The sequence below is a fragment of the Mustela putorius genome, unplaced genomic scaffold, assembly GCF_011764305.1.
Source record: "Mustela putorius furo isolate JIRA1106 unplaced genomic scaffold, ASM1176430v1.1 tig00003987_pilon_pilon_pilon, whole genome shotgun sequence".
NCBI classification, from domain to species: domain Eukaryota; kingdom Metazoa; phylum Chordata; class Mammalia; order Carnivora; family Mustelidae; genus Mustela; species Mustela putorius.
Genome location: NW_025422126.1, coordinates 16992897 through 17014542, shown reverse-complemented (window position 1 = coordinate 17014542; position 21646 = coordinate 16992897). Strand labels below are relative to the sequence as shown.

At 35.2% G+C, this 21646-nt stretch overlaps 1 protein-coding gene across 2 annotated transcripts in view; it reads right to left on the bottom strand.

Moving 5' to 3' along the window:
* The window catches only part of TMEM135 (transmembrane protein 135), a 254709-nt gene that overhangs the window by 83058 nt on the left and 150005 nt on the right, over positions 1-21646 (bottom strand). For both annotated transcript variants that reach the window (XM_004763554.3, XM_045071497.1), the window contains one exon: positions 5417-5463. In XM_004763554.3, coding sequence (XP_004763611.1) covers positions 5417-5463 — 47 coding nt within the window. The remainder of the gene's footprint in view (positions 1-5416; positions 5464-21646) is intronic.

The window sequence follows — 21646 nt, the reverse complement described above, 5'->3', positions numbered from 1 at the left end:
TGTTAGACCAAATGAACATTTTTAGCCCTTACCTTAATGAATATACTTACAGCATTAACACTAAAGATAATGCCCTCATTCTCGAAGTTTTCCATTTTAATTAACTTGCTTTCCTAGTTTACAGATAATAATCGTTACTCATAACTCCACTTCTGCTAAAGTAATAATCACTGAGCTAGGTAATCATCTGTGTTAGCTCAGTGTTTTTTTTCACACTGCTGTTGTTACTCATTAGTGGTTCATAGCAGCTTTTTAAATAGATAAATCAGAATAAAAAAATCCCCAAATTGTATTCCATGTGATAAGTTTAAGTATTATTCTGGAAAATTTATGTATGTGTGTATTCACAATATAAAATGTAGTTTATTTAGGGTCATATTCAAAAAGTTTGAAAGACGCTGTGTCTAATTTAATCACACAACCTCTGAGGTCCATATAATAATTTATACTTTTTAGGAAAGAAAAAACTGAGCATACAGAAGTTGTACATAATTTGTCTGTACTCAACCAATTGGTGTGACAATCAGACGAGATTGGGCGCGTTCAGGGTGGTATGGCCGTAGACTGGTGTGACAATCAAGCATAGCCTCTATCACCTACTCAAATAACCACGTGATATTTATATCTCTTAATGTGGGTATCTTAAATGTACTTCAATCTCAGTATTTGCAAAACCTGTACTCAATTTCCACACATTTTCTAATTTTCTAATTTGTTAATTTTCAGTGTTTCTCTCTTCTTCATCCAAGCATCAATCCTCATACATCGGGGGCCTGAGTGGCTCAATCATTAAGCATCTTGCCTTTGGCTCAGGTCATGATCTCAGGGTCCTGGGATCCAGCCCCACATCAGGCTCCCTGCTTCCACTCCCCTCTCCCACTCCCTGGCCCCCGCTCATATTTCCTCTCTTGCTGTGTCTCTCCATCAAATAAATAAAATCTTTTAAAAAAAAGTCCTCATATCTCAGATAGATCCACGCTTCACTATGTCATTATCATAATAGCCTTCAGTCACATCCCCACCATTTCCTTCCAGGATAACTGCAACAGTATCCTCCCATTACCTGCCATTATATCCCCTCCAAACCCCCAATTCACTCTCTGCTTTGCTGGAAGAAATCTCTTCAAAATACAAATTTCATTATTCAGGGAAAATTCTCCTAATCCTGAAGTAAAATTTTTAAAGTTCAAATGCCATATCTAATTTTCTAGACTGGATCTTTGTGTAATTATAGGCAATACTTTAAAAAATACAACCTAAGGGCTTTTGTTAAAAAATCAATAATGGTCAAAAGACCCAGATCGAAAGTTCTTTACTCGCTGTTAAAGTTATTTCAAAGATACTAGGTTACATTTACATTAAGAAATTCAAGGACGGGGCGCCTGGGTGGCTCAGTGGGTTAAGCCTCTGCTTAGAACATGTCTGTAACTATGTCATGATCTCGGGCTGGGATCAAGCCCCACATCGGGCTCTCTGCTTAGCGGGGAGCCTGCTTCCCTCTCTCTCTCTCTCTCTCTCTCTCTCTCTGTCTGCTTGTGATCTCTCTCTCTGTGTCAAATAAATAAATAAAATATTTTAAAAATATAAAAATAAAAAGAAATTCAACTATCACAAATGTCTTTCACACAAAAAAATGCAAACAGCCTATAAATAGTGTCATTTCATTTTCTTGAAAACAAAATATATCCATTATCTTGAAACTAATGAAACGGTTTATCATTCCTACCTTCACAGAAAGTCGACTAGGACTCATCAATGGCAGGCATTAACAGTGTTCTAAATAATGTTTTAAACACAACAACAATCAACTTTAATTTGCACTGGATTCTAAATAAAAATGCCATGTTTTTCAATGTTTACAGCATATTAAGATATGTCTCCTTGTGAATCAGTCCTACAGTCCATAGATTATTTGCTATGACAACAAGCCTGAGCCTTTCGATCTACGTGTTTAAACGAACTGTTGGATTTGTTGCTGCCTTTGCAAAGGCAGGTGGAAAGAATTTCTAGCTAGGTATTCAACAGAATGGGATCAAAGTTGTCATGATATGCTTTATGATACTGTCTATTTGAAATTAAGTTATTAATAAAAAGTGAAGCTGAATTATTTCATTTTCCTAAACTATGTGTTCTCCATCCACAGATACCTAATGTTGAAAATAAAACCAATAAATAAATAGTTTAAAGTGTAGCATGTTTCATTGTTTTTTTGTGAGCAGGATTATGTGTAGTAGTTTTGGCATGCTGTTTATGTTGTTGTTGATTCTCTCCTTTGCTTTTCAGTTAAAACAAAAAAGCTAAAGGTTCAAAAGAAACTAATTTCTTCTCTCCATATGACTGTTAGAAAGATCCTAGTCAAGCCTGCATCAACAACTATAATAAATCCTTGACTTAAAAATACAGGCTGCTTTACCCGTAAGTACACATTTGGAAGTTTAAAAGGGGGGGGGGGTACTTTAAAAGTATGCACGAGATAAAATATTCTACCAAATTGTCAACCATGACTTTTCCGTCATAGTTACAGACATGTTCTAAGACAAAGTTTTGACAACATACAAAATAACAACATGATTGAACAATGGAAGCACAATCATTAAGAAGAATGCCCACTGGGGGGTTGTATTGAAAGACTTCTTTCAAAGTATCTTCAAACCATTGTACCCCAGTTCCTAACAGAATCCACAGCACATGCTTGTATCGAAAGAAACCTGGATGGATGGATGGATGGATGGCCAGCTTGCTAAGACCTAGAACTCTCCTCACGTATTACCCTTCCTCAACCCAAGCCTCTGAAGTTTTCCCACAATTCTATCTGAATGTAAGCCTTATTTCTGGTGTCCAGATTGAAAATCAAGATGACTATGTATGAGAAAACGCACATAGTAAGAAAACTGTATCTATTAAAAAAATAACAAAAGAACTACTCAAAAGTAAGAGTTTTTATTATACATTTTGATAGTCATTCTTTTAATACTAAGAATACTGCCTTACTTTTAAAGTAAATTCATACTATAATCATCACATCCTATATGTCACTTCTAGAAAATAATGCTATGGACTTACTACTTCAAGTTCCTTTTCTAAAATAAATAAAATTGACACATTTTCTATTTGAAAGGGGGTCTCATTTCTCTTTTTCCCAATTGTAGGTTAGGATAAAAACACAAGTTGATTAATTTCTAACATCAAATGTTTCCCTTATCCTCTCCTCTCAAAGGAAATTACCATAAATGGAAACCTAGGGACAATATCATTTGATATTTATTTATCTAATTTTAAGCAATTAGAATTAAAATTGTTAATAAATGGAAAAAATGTGACCTCAAGTATTTGTATATAAAACCAAGTTTTAAGGATAAAATATTTTAATGCAATTAGACTTGCTAACTGCTATGTACAATATTGTTTGTTCATTCCAAACACACGCCGGAGTTCAAACATGTAACACTGTTTTGTTTGATTGTAGTACTTTATAAATGGTTTTATTTTACCATTTGCCAAACCTCTTTTGTTGAGTTATTCAAACTAATTTCTGCCAAGAACACTAGGAATTTGGTGATAGTGCTTCTTTTAGGAGAAAACAACCCCTTTCCTCAGAAAACTGAAAATGTTTGTTTTGGCACTAAAACCTTGTATTGAGCCTTCTGGAAAGTATTTTAAATTGTTGTTTTTAACCTAGACTTTGTGACTGAAACAGGAAAAGGTTTCATAGCTCTACACCAAAATACATATTTATAGGGCTGATTTTCTTCCTACACCAAAAATACTACGTTGATGGCAGCAGTTTTCAAAGTATGATTTCTGAGGACCAAGCTAAAACTTGGGCATTATCACTATATTCAACAAACAATTTGTTTTTTAAAACCTCAAAAACTGATGACTAAGAAATGCTAACTGTTGATCAAATACACTGTCTTTACGTGTCATATTGGAAGGATTGCTGCATTTAACTATCTTCTTTTAGGAATATTCACTAAAAGAAAATTTACTTGATATTGTATTTTCCTCCTGTGCTTGTCAACAGAGACAGGTTTCTAAATTTTTCCCTTTTTAATATTTTCCCCAGTAGATATGCTTTACCTTCAGACTAGACAGACATAAAGATCAAACCATGTGAACTTTGTACAATATTTTTCTAATAATGTATGTGAATACAATACACAATTCTTGGAAACCGATGAAACGATGCTATCACTGCCCCTAAGTCCCCTACCTCACCCCTATATTGTTAAAATATAAGAAACGGACTATACGGTAGCTCAAATAATTTCATAAAGACTGTCAGTGAGCTGCAGTGATTTTTCAGTCACTAATAATTGACAAAAAATATTATGCACCCACCACCAATCTTTTGCAAATCAAGCTCTCCCTACCTTGAAGTCTGATTTTTCCCTTTTATGGCCTGGCTGTCCCTTTACAAGAATAACAGCAGCAGCATCACTTTAAATGTACATATAAATTTTTTGATAAAGTCATAGTAAGTTAAAATCCTATCATGGTATTTATCAAATATTTATTAGGATGTTCTGGCAGGAATCAGTTGTTTTAAAATTCTGGTATGGTTGAATTGTCTGATTCAGGTAAAAAAGAAAAAAAAAAATGAAGATATGTACCAAATGCATCTTATTAAAATCTGTAACTGCTTTTGTCAATCCAGTACAAATTTTAATTTTAAAAGTTTGGTCCTTCCTGCTATTCCTGAACCCTGCCTATTCCAGAAAAAAAAAAAATCAAGAAAAAGTCTATTCAAATTAGTGTAATAAAAGTGAAATAAATGGGAATTACTGGTATCACAAAGGTTATGAAGGTGTGGACTCTTCCCAATCCAAAATCCCCTTTCTGCACTGCTATGGTTATAGAACGATGGTATCCTTTTCATTGGCCTTGAAATCTTGAGCCATCCTACGACTCCTCCATGGGCCTCACTGTTTCAAGTCAATGGGAAATACAATTCTGACATGATGGACTCATTTAATATTTTAAAGATGATGACTGATGTGCTAGATTACCTCTGTAGAAGATTTAGATTAAATCCTTCCAACATTATTTTCTTAATTTAAAATGTTGACTGTTTTATAAGGAGAGTGAAAAGCACCTGAACTCAGGTCCACAAAAAAACAAAAATTCACTTGTCAGGTTTTGAGACCATTTAATATATTCAGCTTTCCCAGACAAACCTATTAATAATATGGAAAAGGGGAAAACAAATCTTCTTTCCTTCTCTTCTATTCTACTAGGAAGCAACGGTTTATCTCTAAACACTCTAAGGAGAAAACATAAGAAGAAAAACGAAATCTTATGCCACTTGTGAGAAATAATTATCTAGGGAATAACTTTAACTACATGGATGATTTTTTAAAAACCACAAAGGAACACTATTTTTTCTATGAAAATAAATAGGTATAACAGGACATACCTGAAAAAGAACATGTACATGGCAGCTGTGATGCAGAACAAAAGGACCTACAACAAGGAGAAAATATATTACTTGCAAAAGAACACTGATATCATTTGGGTGTCTTTCTGTTCCAATTTTCATCTCAGTATAGTTACCATACAATGTTATACTAGTTTCAAGGGCAAAAGATAATGATTCCCCAATTCCATACATCCCCCAGCACTCATCAATACACCTGTGCTCTTTAATCTGCACCCCCCACCCACCTTCCCTCTGCTAACCAGCAGTTTATTCTCTACAATTAAGAAGAGTCTATTTCTTGGTTTGTCTCTCCTCTCTTTTTTTGTTCCCTTTACTTGTTTTGTTTCTTAAATCCCACACGTGAGTGAAATTACAGGGTGTTTGTCTTTTCTGACTAACTTATTTCGCTCAGCATTATACTCTCTAGCTCCATCCATGTTGCATCATTTGTGTCTTATAAAAGCAATATACCCACTTAAATCTTGTAGCTGAAACAATTTAAAGATGTGTAAAAATAATCATACATGTATCACATTCTCTACCTTTCAAATAAACCATATTAAGGCAATAAAGAGCCTGTACACACACATATAAATAATTATATACATTATATATTATACAATATGAATATATATTTTGATATGTATGTATGTATATATACTGGGTAGAAGGGTAACATGGTTCAAAAAGGAACCACCATTTTTAAAAAATCATCTCTCAAAATGACAAGAAAAAGCAAGTCACTTAAGAACAAAGAAAATAGCTCTTCTATAATGAAGTCAGCAAATAAATCATAAACATATTAACTGTTATATCCAGATAACCAGATTTTTTTAAATGTAAAATACAGTTCAGTTGTCAACCAGTTCTAATCAATGAGAAAAACTCCTGAAAATATAATTAATCATCCTTTCTGGGATATGGACTAGCTATTAAAAATTCCTCTAGGGGCGCTTGGTGGTTCAGTGGGTTGAAGCCTCTGCCTTTGGCTCCGGACATGATCCCAGGGTCCTGGGATCGAGCCCTGTATCAGGTCCTCTGCTTGCGGGAAACCTCCTTCCTCCTCTCTCTCTCTCTCTCTCTCTCTCTCTGCCTGCCTCTCTGCCTACTTGTGATCTCTGTCAAATAAATAAATGAAATCTTTAAAAAAAAAAAAAAACAAACTCTAAAAACAGGCATCTGAACACAGTAAACCTGTTTTAAAAAGCTCTCCTCAAATATGTTAACACTAAACACAACCAAATAAGGTATACATGGAGGGGCGCCTGGGTGGCTCAGTCAGTTAAACATCTGACTTGATTTTGGCCCAAGTCATGATCTCAGGGTTGTAAGATCAAGCCCTGCGCCCAGCTCCACATTGGGTATGGAGCCCACTTAAGATCTCCCTCTCCCTCTGCCTCTTTCTCCCTACTCTTTCTCTCTTTAATGAAAAAAAAAAGTGTATATGGAAAGAATCAAGAATCCACGTCCTGGGCGCCTGGGTGGCTCAGTGGGTTAAGCCGCTGCCTTCGGCTCAGGTCATGATCTCAGGGTCCTGAGATCGAGGCCCGCATCGGGCTCTCTGCTCAGCAGGGAGTCTGCTTCCCTCTCTCTCTCTGCCTACCTCTCCATCTACTTGTGATTTCTCTCTGTCAAATAAATAAATAAAATCTTTAAAAAAAAAAAAAAAAAAAAAAAAAGAATCCACGTCCTGACCAAAGCTTAGTTGTGCCAATAAAATGGATCTCCATAAGTTGTTGTAAATCACTGAAAAGCAAGTTGTAAAATGTGTTTTTATGTTAACAACAGTGTAGGCTCAACATGACTGTCAATGGCCCCACATCATAGACAAATGACAAATGAACAATCTTTAACTGTTAAAAGCTGACCACAAAGTATACAAAAAATGAATACAGTGTAAAACAGTGTTTTGCTACTTCCAACACAAATAATTTCTAGTCAACTTAAGGAAAGTCTAATAGTTTTGCTATTACAAATTAAGCTTGAAAGGTTTTCCACCTTGACTTACGATAAGCACTACAAACATACGCTGAATGGCTTAAAAATCTACAAACGAAAGGAAAATAAGTATCAATTACTACAAAACAAATATTTTATTATTTATTACATATAAAATACATAAAATATTTTTCTATATGTAAAGTATATAAAATCTCTCTTTCTAATAAACACAGACACATAATCTTCTGTTCTCCTCACTCCTTCTTTCCCTCTCTCCTTTACATTAACTTTAAAAATACCCTATCAATAATGTATAAGGTTCATATCACTGCTTTTGACAACATAACTTAAAGCATATGGAATAACTTTCAGTTACTGATTAACCAATTAAAAATTAAAGTCCAAGTGAGTTTGTTTACTGGTTATAATTTGCGAGCCAATGACCCAGACTATGAACCTCAACTTGTATCTAGCATTCTTTACTCTTTGGACAAAGCTACCCTTCCTAATATTCAATGTTTCATTCCTTCCCCGACCTAGTCATTTTTCCCTTTGCAGACCTACTCACAAACCTCTCTAGAAGTGTCCCACAAATACTTCCCACACCCTCTAACTTCTCCAAGGAAAACTTCCTTAGTCTCTTTCCCTCAAAATGTTGCTATGCTCTATCCTCATATGCTAAATCTATTGATGCTCATGTTAAACTAACATTTATCTCTGCAAATAATACATCTGAAACTGGGAAAGAGTACAATGTTTAAGATCTCAATCTTTGGAGTATGACAGATCTGAGTTTGAATCTAGCTGTTAAGTGACTTTCAAAGCCTTATTTAACTTCCCTAAGCCTTGGATCCTTTGTAAAGTGAGAATTTTATCTCACTTTGAACTGTTGGGAAGATTCAATGAGACAATGACAGGCATTCAGCAAACTGTTTCAATCTTGTTTTGTTACTTATAGAAGTGATCTGGATACAAAAAACGTCACCTAGACACCTGAGTCTGGGAAGTTTCTAACAAACAAGCAGACCTTTCAAAATCTCTCAAATCACCAATATTTGGAGTTCGTTTTTTTATACAGTATAGAGCCAAGAGATGAAAATCTGTGCAAGCAGGGAAGGGGAGGAGAATCTAAAGAATACTGATGTACAATTGATCAATTCATTTACTAGATACATACTGAATGCCTACTGGGTGCTGGGCATAGTTCTAGAACTTACAACAGTACACAAAATGGACAAAATCCTTGCCCTAATGAGAGCTATCTTTTAGTTAGGTAGAAGATATTAAAGGAAAAGCTAGTGATAGGAGTTCTGGAGAAAAACAAAGCAGGATAAGGAAATAAATGCAGGAGAATAGGGGTTGTTGTTTTATATAAAGTGGCCAAGGATGCAGAGACTTGATACAGACACTGAGGAAATGAGAGATGAGCGAGGGGACTGTATCAACAGAACCACTGGAAAGGTCTGATTTTTTATTATGAAAGGTGTTTAGTACTATCTTAATTAAAGAGACTAAAGAAAAACTGAAATGTGGGTGATGTAGTATTTCAAATTTTTAATTGATTGTGTTAATTTACTAAATAGCTTGACTTTCAAAAAATGGTTTTCCAAATAAATGCAAATTTGTAATTAAATAAGAAGATTTTGTCTGTGCTTCAAATTACAGAATTTTAAAGCTAAAAAGAACTTAGATGAACCTCTATTTCTTCATATTAGGAAACTAATATGCTGAGAAGGCAGGTGATACACCCAGGCTTATTAGTTGTATCTTGCATTTCCTTCACTAAACAAATATTGGTGAAATGAGTTCCTCTATAGTTGCTCTATACAGATAATATTTAAATACAGTTTTGATCCTCCAGGAGCTCAAAGGCACTGCTCCACAGTCCAGCTCTATAGCTACTATTCACATGTGGCTAGTTCAATTTTTTAAGAGTTTTACTGATGTAAAACTAACATACTTAAAATATATAATTTTTTAAGTCTTGACATAGGTACATACTATATACCTACCATCATCATCAAGATAACAAACATCCAGCACACCCAAAAAGTTAATAGCTTATTACCATCTTCATATCTGTGGAATTTGTAGTGCTGGCACTGCTCTCATTCCCAATTTAGTAGTCTGTATCTTATTTTCTTGACCAGTCTGAGTGTAGATATATTAACTGCACTGATTTTACCAAAGAACAAACTTTAAGTTTCATTAATTTTCTCTATCATTTTTGTGTTCTATTTCATTGATTTCAATTTGATCTTAATTAGTTTCTTTTCTGTTTGGATTTCATTTGCTTTTGTTCTCCTATTTTCTTTTTTTTTTTTTTAAGATTTTATTTATTTATTTGACAGACAGAGATCACAGTAGGTAGAGAGGCAGGCAGAGAGAGGGGAAGGGAAGGAAGCAGGCCCCTGCTGAGCAGAGAGCCCGATGCGGGACTCGATCCCAGGACCCTGAGATCATGACCCGAGCCGAAGGCAGCGGCTTAACCCACTGAGCCACCCAGGCGCCCCTGTTCTCCTATTTTCTTAAAGACCGAAATTTAGGTCATTGATCTAGATTTTTTCTCTCTCTCTTTTTTTTAAAGATTTTATTTATTTATTTGACAGAGAGAGATCACAAGTAGGCAGAGAGACAGGCAGAGAGAGAGAGAAGGAAGCAGGCTCCCTGCTGAGCAGAGAGCCCGACCCGGGGCTTGATCCCAGGACCCTGAGATCATGACCTGAGCAGAAGGCAGCGGCTTAACCCACTGAGCCACCCAGGTGCCCCGATTTTTTCTCTTTTAATATAGGTATATAATGCTATTAATACCTTCCTAAGATCTGCTGTATCTGTACCCTGATGATTTTGATAAGTTGTTTGTCCATTTTTATTCATTCAAAATACTTTCTAACTTTGCTTTTGCTTTCTTCTGTGATCCACAACTTAGAAGTATGTTATTTAGTTTCCAAACATTTGGGGATTTTAAGTGACTTTTCTGTTGTTACTGACTTATTTGATTCCATTATGGTCAGAAAATACTTTATTTCTATATTTATTTCAAAATATGACCTGATTATTTCTAAATTTATCAGGACTTATTTTGAGTTCCAGAACATATCAGAATATGTTCCATATACTTGGTAAATATCCAGGTGTGGTTTTTTTTTAAGTCATCTCTACACTCAACATGGGGCTCAAAGTCACAATGCTGAGACCCAGAAGTTGCATGCTCTTCAGACTGAGCCCACCAGGCACCACCCCGCCATGTGCATTTTAAAAGAATGTGCATTCTACTGTTGCTAGGAGAGGTATCTATAAGTAACAATTAGGTCAAGTTGCTTGACAGTGCTGTTCAAATCTTCTGAATCCCCAATTATTTGTCCACTTGTTCAATCAATTACTGAGAGAAGTTATCAAAATATGTCCTGCCATAATTGTGGAGTTGTCTCCACAATCTCTCCCTGTAATTCTCCTTGTAGTTTTCCTTGGGTATTTTGTAGCCTTCTTTTTAGGAAAATAAACATTTAGAATTATGTCCATTTTATCATGATGAAATTAGCTTCTTTATCTCTGATAATATCCTTTGCTCTGAAACCTATTTTGTCTGATAGTAACACCACATTTCTTTTGATACTATTCGTTATCCATTCTTTTAACAGATTGGGCTTCTATATTACAAGTTCATTGTGTATAGGCATCTGTTGTTTCTTGCCTATTTTTAAATCTGATAATCTCCATCTCTTCATTGGCATTGAGTGTTCATATTTAGCATGACTACTGGTAAGTTCAAAATTAAAACTATCATCTTGGTACTTATTTTTCTCTTGTTTCTCATTTGTGTCCTTTTGCTGCCTTTTCCAGATTAACTATTTTTTATGATTCTCTTTTCTCTCCTTTGTTGGCTTATTTTAGTGTTTGTTTTAGGATTTACTATATGGAACTTGAAATTGATACAGTCTCCACTCAAGGGATATTATACTACTTAATATAAAATATAGACCTTTACAATAGGATACTTCCATTCCTCCTCTTCTGCCATTTGTGCTATTGTTGTCATCTATCATACTTTAACCTATACTATAAAATGACTACATCTTAACATTTTTTCCTTTAAAAACGTAGATCTAAGATAGTTTCTTTTGTTTTGAAAGATTTTTGCAGGGTGTAGATTTTTAGGTTGAGGGATCATTTTATTTCAATAGTTAGCTCAACAAATGTCACTCTAAAATCCTCTTATAATTTGATTATGATGTGCCTTGCAGTAGTCTTCATGTTTCTTCTACTACAACTTCATTAAATTTCTTGGGCCTGTGGGTTTACAATTTTCACCAAATCTGAAAATTTTTCAGCCAGAATTATATCAATTTTTTTTTCTGTTCCCCTTTCCTTCTTTAGGAACTCAAATTAATGTACAGTAGGTCCTCTGAAGTTGTCCCACAACTAACATTCTCTTACTCTGTTTAAAAAAAAAATCTCTTTACTTTCTCTGTTTTGAGTTGTTTCTATTGTTATGGCTTCACTAGTATTTTCTTCTGCAATATATGTCATTAATGCCATTCAGTAAATTTTCCATCTTCCGCATTGTAATTATTATCTCTCCAAGTTTTAGATTTTCCCCCCCTATTTTCCATGCCTCTAATTTTTTGAAACTATGGAATTCAGTTATAGTAACTCTTTTTAATGTCCTTGCCTATTAACTCTAACAGTCAGTTTAGGTTTGATATTGACATATTTATTGTCTCACTACAGGTCAAATTTTGTTTCTTACTGCATGTCCAGTAATTTTCATTGGAGATTAGACTCTCTGAATTTTACCTTGGTGAGTGCTGGTTATTTTTGTATTCTCATAAATCTTCTTGAGCTTTGTTCTGTGACATAGTTGTTTGGAAACAGTCTGATCATTTAAGGACGTGCTCTTAAGATATTTTCGGAGGGAGTAGACTAGTGCTCAATTTAGAGCCAATTACTCCCCATTACTGAGATAAGACCCTTCTGTGTACTTTACCCAATGCCACATGCATCTTCAGGTTTTCCAGTCTGGCTAGTAGAAACAAGCCACTCTTCTACCTGCTATCTGAAAGCCTAGCACTCAAGTAAGGACCTTAAATCCTCTCAGGGTGTTCATTCCTTGGCCTGAGGCATTTCCCGCAGGTACAGGCCCTAATCAGTAAGCAGCTAAGCACTTTTCTCTCTCAACTTCTGTTCTGTGAACTCTATCCAGCATAGTCTCCTCTCACTCTCCATTAAGTTTGTTCAACGCAGAAAGTCCTTAACTATCAGAATGCTTCCTCTTTGATTCAACCCTAGAAACTCCCCACGCAGTAAGCTAGCATACTCCTAGGGCTCACTTCATTTGTTTCCCTGCTCTCAGAGACCTCTGCCTTTCAGCACCTAATGTACAGGACCCTGAACCATTGTTTCGTGTGTTGTGCAAGTTTTGGTTGTTAGAGATGTAGGAGTAAGGATTACCCTGACCAACCAGTAACTTACTACATCAAGAACAGAAGCAGAGTGTAGTTAAATTTAAATTATTTACAACTAAATAACATTAAAATTCAGTTCCTCAGGGGGTGCCTGGATGGCTCAGTCATTAAGTGTCTGCCTTCGGCTCAGGTCATGATCCCAGGGTCCTGGGATGCAGCCCTGCTCCGAGCTACTGCGCATCGGGCTCCCTACTTATTAGCAAGCCTCCTTCTCCCTCTTCCTCTGCCTACTGTTCCCCCTGCTGTGCTCTCTCCCTCTGTCAAAAAAATACATAAAACCTTTAAAAAATAGTAAGATAAAATAAAATTCAGTTCCTCACTCACACTAGTCCTATTTCACATAATATAGCCACATGTAGTTGTGGATACTATAATAGAAGAGATACAGAATAACTCCATCATTGCAAAAAATTCTATTACAACTGCCTGGCTAGTGAATGGTTATTTCCACTGTGCACTGCAGTAATGTTATATAGCACTAAAATATTCTAATTTTGACAGTAAAGCAGACATCTGCATTCATCTATGTTTATACTTTACAATTCTATGTGAAAAGTAACACAAAATTTATAATCATACCACTTAATCTACTCACTTGTAGAAACAATATAATACCATCTATTACATCTATTGTAAAGCCTAAATGAGATAACACACATAAAGCCTAAAAGAGATACTACTATATCAAAGATGCTCGAGAAATAGTAACTATTCACAAGAAGTAATTTCTCTGTAATTCTCTTCCATTTCACAACCACTGCACAACATACCTAAAAAGGATAAGGAATTTTGCAATTATTTTTTTACTTCAATTTTAACATTTTTTTTTAACTCAAAAAGCAATGTAGGGCATGCTACATCATGGATGAACCTCGAACACATTATTTAACAGAAAGAAGCTAGTTAAAAATGACCACATATTGTATGATACCATTTATATGAATTCCAGGATAGACAAATCTATTTACAGAAAGTAGAGTAATGGATGTCTAGAGCTAGGGAAGTGAGGTATGACAGCAACTGTTTACTAACAGTACAAAGTTTCTTCTAGGGGTGACGAAAAGTTTCTAAAATTAGACTATATGGATAGATACAGAACTCTATAAATATACTAAAACTCACATGATTAACACTTTCAACTGGCAAATTTTATAGCATGTAAATCACATGTCAAAAACTATTCAAACTGATTTTTACAAAGTAATGCACATACACAATAAAAACAAAACTGCAAACTGAATAACAATAATACAGTGAAAAGAAATTTCCCTCTTATTCCAGATCTCTGATATCCTATCTGTGCATACATTTGTATATAGAAACATACCTAATAAAGGCATTGTTTTATACTTTCCTTTCTAATTTTACACACACACACACACACACACACACCCATGCATAAATGCTGACTTTTTTTAAAACAGTCTATGAATAGATATTTAGAGTGAACAGAACCAAAAATTATTGAATACCAAAATACATTTTGCAAACATGCACTTAGATCTTTTGAGGCAAATTCTTAGATGTGAACTCACTGTATTTAGGGCTAGCTGTACTTTTTATTTTGAGTCATTCCCACCATCCATATATGAAAGCACTTACTTCCTTACACTACCTATTTTCCCATACCCAGTTTGTGTTTTATTAAACTATTTATCCTTGCCAATCTGGACGGACGGAAGAAGCGAGAGCTCATATTGTAGCCTCATTTTTCTTTAAGTGAAACTGAGCCTCTGAGATTTATAAACATCTTCGTTCATTTTTTGGTCAGTTGGTTTAACTCTTTTTCATATCCTTTGCCTATTTTTGGATTGTTGATCTGTTAAAAACCATTTTTTAAAGATTTTATTTATTTATTTGACAGGCAGAGATCACAAGTAAGCAGAAAAGCAGGTAGAGAGAGAGGAAGAAGCAGGCTCCCTGCTGAGCAGAGAGCCCAATGCCGGGCTCAATCCCAGAACTCTGAGATCATGACCTGAGCCAAAGGCAGAGGCTTTAACCCACTGAGCCACCCAGGTGCCCCCATTTTTATTTTTTGAAACTGCATATACTTATATGAAAACATAGACTTGATTTCATTATTATCTAATTACCCCAAAAATATGAATGGTTAAATAAAAGTAATCATGGAAGGAAATCTTATAATGCCCAATGCCAACAGAACATTTTAGGCAAAGAGTACACACAAAGTATAACAAATAATATGAAAGTAAAGTTCATTCAGCTGAAAAATAGTTTCTTCTGGAATGCCTTTTTAGGAAATGATAGATTTACAATACATGGTTTCCTGCTATCAAGGTTACAAAACTTTCAGGAAAAAAATTGTACCATTATTCTCCTCCTTCTGTGGAATTATATGAAAACTGTCCCTCTCAAGGCTCTAACAAAGAAACAGTATCACAATATATGAATACTTTAAAATCCTAAAATTAACCAGAAATATTAAAAATGTGAATATGGTCCAGTGTGAACATGTCCTGGAAAAGAAAGCTGTTTTTAACATTTAAGCCTCAAAATGGTTAAAACACATATCCTGAAGTCATTTTAGAGCCTACTAGAGACCTATACAGATGGTGCATTTAACTACTTCTTACCACAGTGCTCTCCTGCTTTTCTTTAACATACTCGATAAATGTTCCTTGTCCCCAACCACTCCTTCTTGAGTGTGTCCAAAGACAATGACACCCTTTGCTGCCTGGCCTTCGTTACTCATCAAGCCCACTTACCCCACATTCATTGAGCCCTCTTCCTCCTTGACACAAATACTGAAATCTCACCTCTGTTTCTATAAAAGAAGCAACAAACTTCCCTTGCCCCCATGTACTTTAGTCATATGTTAGCCATGCATCCACCCCCCATTCACAAAAACTGATCTGGTGTCTACGTGTTTCTAACACTTTGTGACTTTGAAAGTCAAAGAGAGAGAGCTATACAAAGGAAAGCTCCAGACAATCAGGAGCCTGTATGATCTTTGGGTGAAAAAGAACAGATAAAGCATAGGTTCTCAACTTCATTTACATACATATTCAGTACTTGCTACATTGCCAGCCTATTAGGGAAATGAAACTACGTAACAGTTGATGCCTGTTGCCCTTATGAGGTGAGTCTTGTGGAAATGTGGGTACATTAACAAATCACTCCAAAATGATATGCTAGGAACAGAATATTTACACGTCACCCTTCAAGAAGTACTCGCCAAAACATCTGATTATGTTATTATTTCAATTATTTGACATATTTAGGCAATGCTTTTGGTCATGTATATACCTTGTTTTAGGTCTCCACAATAACTTACTTAGAACACAAGGTCCCAAAGGACAGTCTCTATTTTACCTAATTCCATATATGGATGGATTTTTTTCCTTTTTTTGACAGAGAGAGACACAGTGAGAGAGAGAACAGAAGCAGTGGAAGTGGGAGAGGGAGAAGCAGGCTTCCGGCCAAGCAGGGAGCCCGATGCGGGGCTTGATCCTAGGACCCTGGGATCATGACCTGACCGAAGGTAGATGATTAACAACTGAGCCACCCAGGCACCCTTGGATTTATATATATATATATATGGCTTTTGATATGATGTTAGTTTCTGTTTACAGAATCCATCTTTCAAAAAAACTAAATAGCACTCCCATTCATACACTTTTTAAAAGGCTGAACTTTAGATTCTAAGCATTTTTGCACTTTTCTGCAAACACCCATCATTGCATGGCCTCTTGAAAGAAACCACTCTTACTGGATGAATGAGTGTTATCATAATTTGCAATGTATATATTTTGACTCTGAACACACAGCATGTCATCATCATCATATTAACTGGCTTTAGACAATGCAGTTTTAAACAGCACAATGCTCAAGTTAAATAACTATGTATTGCTTTATGATTTTAATAAGTCCTTGTGCAATTAAAATCCCACCTAACATATAATCCATTTTTTTAACCTGTCCCTTTTCTTTAGATTAGCAGTTTTACTTAATGATTGTTTTGAATTTCCCTTCCTTAATAAAACAAATACAGAAACAGTACAAAACACCTTATAGGGAATGTTAGAGTCACAAATACCAGACAAGAGGTAAGAACTAAGTCTTGGGTCTCCAGAGTAAGACTATAAACTTGATCAAATCACTTTCATTTTTTAAATTTTAATTTTTTCATCTTTAAAAAAATTTAGATTTATCTCTACGACTCTTCAGAACTCCAGAATTGTATGATTACCTGCATCAATTTTTTTTCACTGTATGAGAAAATTATTTCAAAGCAAACTGTCAGTAATAAACTAGGAGATAAATCACAGAATATATGTACATACTAGGACAATTTAAAGTATTTGCATTGATTGAGCTGAGTGTAAGAAATAACACTAAATATGACCAAAATTTGGGCCTAGTTTCTTCCTTATACTGATGGCTATTCTTGATTTATACATTTAAGGTCAGCAGAGACAGTCTGCCAACACATTAACCTTGAAATTTTTCAGCTGTAAAAGAATTATGTTAGATAGTGGCTGGGAAGTACAGCCTATATGATATCCTGTCCTTTTATGGTTAAGTGAATAAGCTATACTTTGTCTTCCATAAAAATGAAACAATGTAAAATATATACCTATGAAACATTTCAGTATGCAGTAACTAATAGAACTTGCAAGTTAATTCCTTATAACAACAAGATGCTAATTTTGCTAGTAGATTTTTAAAAAATAAATAGTTTTAAACAACTCACTATTTAAGACTACACCTAAAGGTTTATACATAGAAACATTCAGTACTTATTTAAAATTTTTTTAGAAATCAGGTAAAAGCCAAGATGTGAAGAATTCATTCACTGAACAAAATACTCATTGAAAACATTCTCTCTGTACTAGGCTAAAAACACTAATTAGATATTATGGTCACATACCCACGACACTTTTTTCCGCATCTAACTTATGATCAAATAAAAGAAATGCAGTTTATCAGAAGTAAAGTTTGGCCCCTGACTTATATTTAAAAGTTATCAAGATATTCAACTGCTTCTTTTTCTCCCACACCCATTTCTCTATTGTACAGTCAATTCACTTCCTATTAAAAGTCATCAAAAATGCAATTCAAAACAAACAGGAAAAGAAGCAAGTGTGAAAAGGAAGCCAAAAGAAACCATGGATAAGTTTAAAGATGCAAGGACCAGAGAACATGGAGAAAGAGGAAAGTGGAGGAATAAAACAGATAATAAACTGCTATTGATTAACAGTGCCAGGTACTATATATAGTATTTTCAAAATATTATCTTTAATCCTAACAATGGCTCTTCAGGGTAGGTTGTTATTAGTCCCATTTTGAAAATGAGGGAAGTGAGCTCAGAAGATAAATTACTCACTTAAAATCATAGAATATTTATTTAGTGGCTAAACTGAGACTCAAAGCTAAGATGACTCTGGTTTCAAATTCAAGGCTTTTAATTATACTCCTCTGCCTCTAGAAAATATTTTATCCTTATTAATGTTGATTGAGTGGTTACAGTGTTTCCATGGGAGGAATAATCCCCATAATGCTTTGAACGTATCATTTTGTTAACCCAGGTCTGTCGTGTTTTTTTTCACAGAGGGAAGGGAATTTTTTCATAGCTCAATATAATAATAATTAAAACGACAGTGCACCAACACCACCCAATTGCTCATGTTACTGAGCTTGCTACATGTCACAGGCAGTAGTAGGTGCCTGACCTGTAACACTGCACGTGAGCCTCAAAACAGCCCTGCAACGTAGGGGTTACTATGCCTATTTCAGGGAAGATGTTCAGAGAAACATAGATAGTTATGGAATTGAGGCAGGGTTAGAAACCAAGTGTGATGACAAAACCCCTGATCTGTGACAGATTTCTCTCAAACATTCCTTTTAAAAAACCCCATTGAGTCACCTGGGTGGCTCAGTCCTGAAGTGTCTACCGACTGCCTTCAGCTCAGGCCATGATCCCAGGGTCCTAGGATGTAGCCCTATGTCTCAGGCTCTCTGCTCAGGGGGAAGCCTGCTTCTGCCTCTCTTACTGTGCCTCTGTCAAATAGATAAATAAATCTTTTTTAAAAAATTAATAAACCCATTAAAGCATCAGTTTATAAATTTCATTCAACTTAATAAGGAAACATCTCTTATTTTCATACACAGCAAATAAAATAGTAAGTTAAGATATACTCTCTGTGTGAAGGAATTCACTATTTGCATAATGAACCCAATTTAAGAAAAGCAAAGATGACAAGAAAATTCCATAAGCCTCAAAATTTCTATGAAATATTCATTCTAGTAAAGAAAAACACATCTAAAAAATGCATTTTTGTCAATTTCTAAAATAATTTGAATATTACAATTAAAAAAAAAAAAAAACTAGTGGGACGCCTGGGTGGCTCAGTTGGTTAAGCAGCTGCCTTCGGCTCAGGTCATGATCCCAGCATCCTGGGATCGAGTCCCACATCGGGCTCCTTGCTCCTCAGGGAGCCTGCTTCTCCCTCTTACTCTGCCTTCCACTCTGTCTGCCTGTGCTCGCTCTCGCTCTCTCTCTCTCTGACAAATAAATAAATAAAATCTTTAAAAAATAAATAAAAAAAATTAAAAAAATTAAAAAAAAGCTAGAAACCTTTCTTGTTTATATACTAAGTGAGATGAGAAAAAAATTACATGAACCAGTTTTCCAGTATGTTTACATAGCTATGTAAAGAAACATTCTTTATCCTAACACTGACAAGCATGTTACTGTTTCAATTCAAGGAAACAAACAAACAAACAAAAACTCATATGTCATTCTGCACATGGAGAAGGGTTTTTATATAGACTCAGAACAAAGTTAAAGCTGAAAAAATATTGTGTTTTCAGCAGGGCGAAGTGAACAGGTCACCTAAGTGAAACCTCATTATTATATAAGTAGACAATTTGTAGTAGGTTAGTTATTTTCATCCAAATGCTGGTATTCCCATTAACCTCAAATAAGAAATTGGCTTAGGGTGATAAGGTGTTTTTCCCTCAGGGACATTACAAAAACAAATACATAGGAGCACCAAGATTACTTTAGAGAGGCCAGAGTAAGGCCACATAACAGCACGTGGCAATATGGCAATTCAGACTTTTATCATTTGATAAAGGTAAGAAAGACCATTAGAATGAGGGTCATTATATTATTAATAAGGTGGCCAGTAAGACAGCACTCACTGCTTTACCAAACAACACTGTGCTGTGGACCAAAAACCAACAGCTGCCCTCCAGCTGGGTTCCAAATATTTTAGGGGTCCCTGAGAACCAGCTCAATCCCAATGCATAATCCCCCCAAAACAGCAATCAACAATAGGTAAAAGGATATGTCATCTCCAGAATTCATTTGAGAAAATCCTTCCTTGATTAGGCATGGCATTGCTCATATCTGTCTTGGTTCTCACTATTTCTACCCAGCTGCTGATTCGTCTTTACATACTACCATTTCTTCAAGCAGGAAAGGTCCAGAACTAATGGGCTGTTTTGTTTGTTTCCTAAAGAACATTTAAAAACTCTTAAAGCACACTGTAGTGGGCATTACCTCTACAAAAATAATGATAATAATAATGATGATGATGATGATGATAATAATAAAGGCTAGGGTGGGGTGGGTATAGAATGTGCTTGAATTCTGAATCAGATATACTATGGAGGACTTCAATCATCTCTTCCAAACTGAATCCACACACAAGATTGTTCCTTTTGAGCTTCCAATGCTTATTACATCAAGGAAACACAACAGATAAAGGTCTCTCTGTTATGCTGGGTAACTAATTTTTTAAAAAACTTCATTGTCTGTATTGATTTTTCTGCCCCAGTCAAACAAGACAGATTCAGTACCTAGTTTATCATGAAGAGACACAATAATATGGGAATGTATGCTTTTTCGAAGTACCTACAGAAGCATCTTAAGTTTTAAAAGAAAAGAGAATGATAAAAGAATTAAAATAAAAATCACTATCAGTATCTTTTAAAATCCAAAGTCAACTTTGTTCAGTACTTAACAGCAACGAGAAGAAACTTAAATGCTTATCTGGTCTTGTTCCAACAGTAAAAATGAATTAAGAATAAACAGAGATAAAAATCTAGTACAAAATGAAGTTTATATCCAGTATTAGCTATCAGTTATGGATTACAAAATGACTTTCAAAAGAGAGATTTATAGAGCGGGCATCAACTCTATCATGGAAATCTCTACTTTGCCTTGTATTCCAGCTGCATGTGGTCAAGACCTTGAATGAAATCTGTACACAAGCAGTTTCCGAGATGAATCTGGACCATATGACCTAAAATGCAGTGTGTGTCTGTCTACCATTCAAAACCACCATGTTAGGCACTAATATCTGGGAATGTTTGTTCAGACTCTTCGCCCTTCGAAGTATGTTACTCTTACAGCACTGAGATCAGTACTATGTTTATCAGTAGACATGTATATATGTATGTGTATGCGGAAAGACAAGACAGAGGCAGATGGGAACATAGGTTGTTTTATATGCACAACTCCTCTTCAGAACCCTCTTACCAAAAGAGTACTCCCTACACTTTCCAAATAAACTCAAAACAATATACCTGCAAATCTGAGTACAGTCTAAACTTGGAGAACCCTCCATTTTGTTTTCTTTCTCTCCATCTGACTTGCTTTTTCATACTTGAGATGACTAGGCATCTTCAGGATGAAGAATGTGATCCTCAGACAGTATCTGAGTCCCTCAATTATATTCACAAACTGATAATTATCAACTCCTATGGAAACTCTCATGAAAGGAAAAATAAGTTTTGTATTTTCTTCTCAATTTTTTTCCCCAATAGATGTCAGTAACAGGCATGGGAAGAG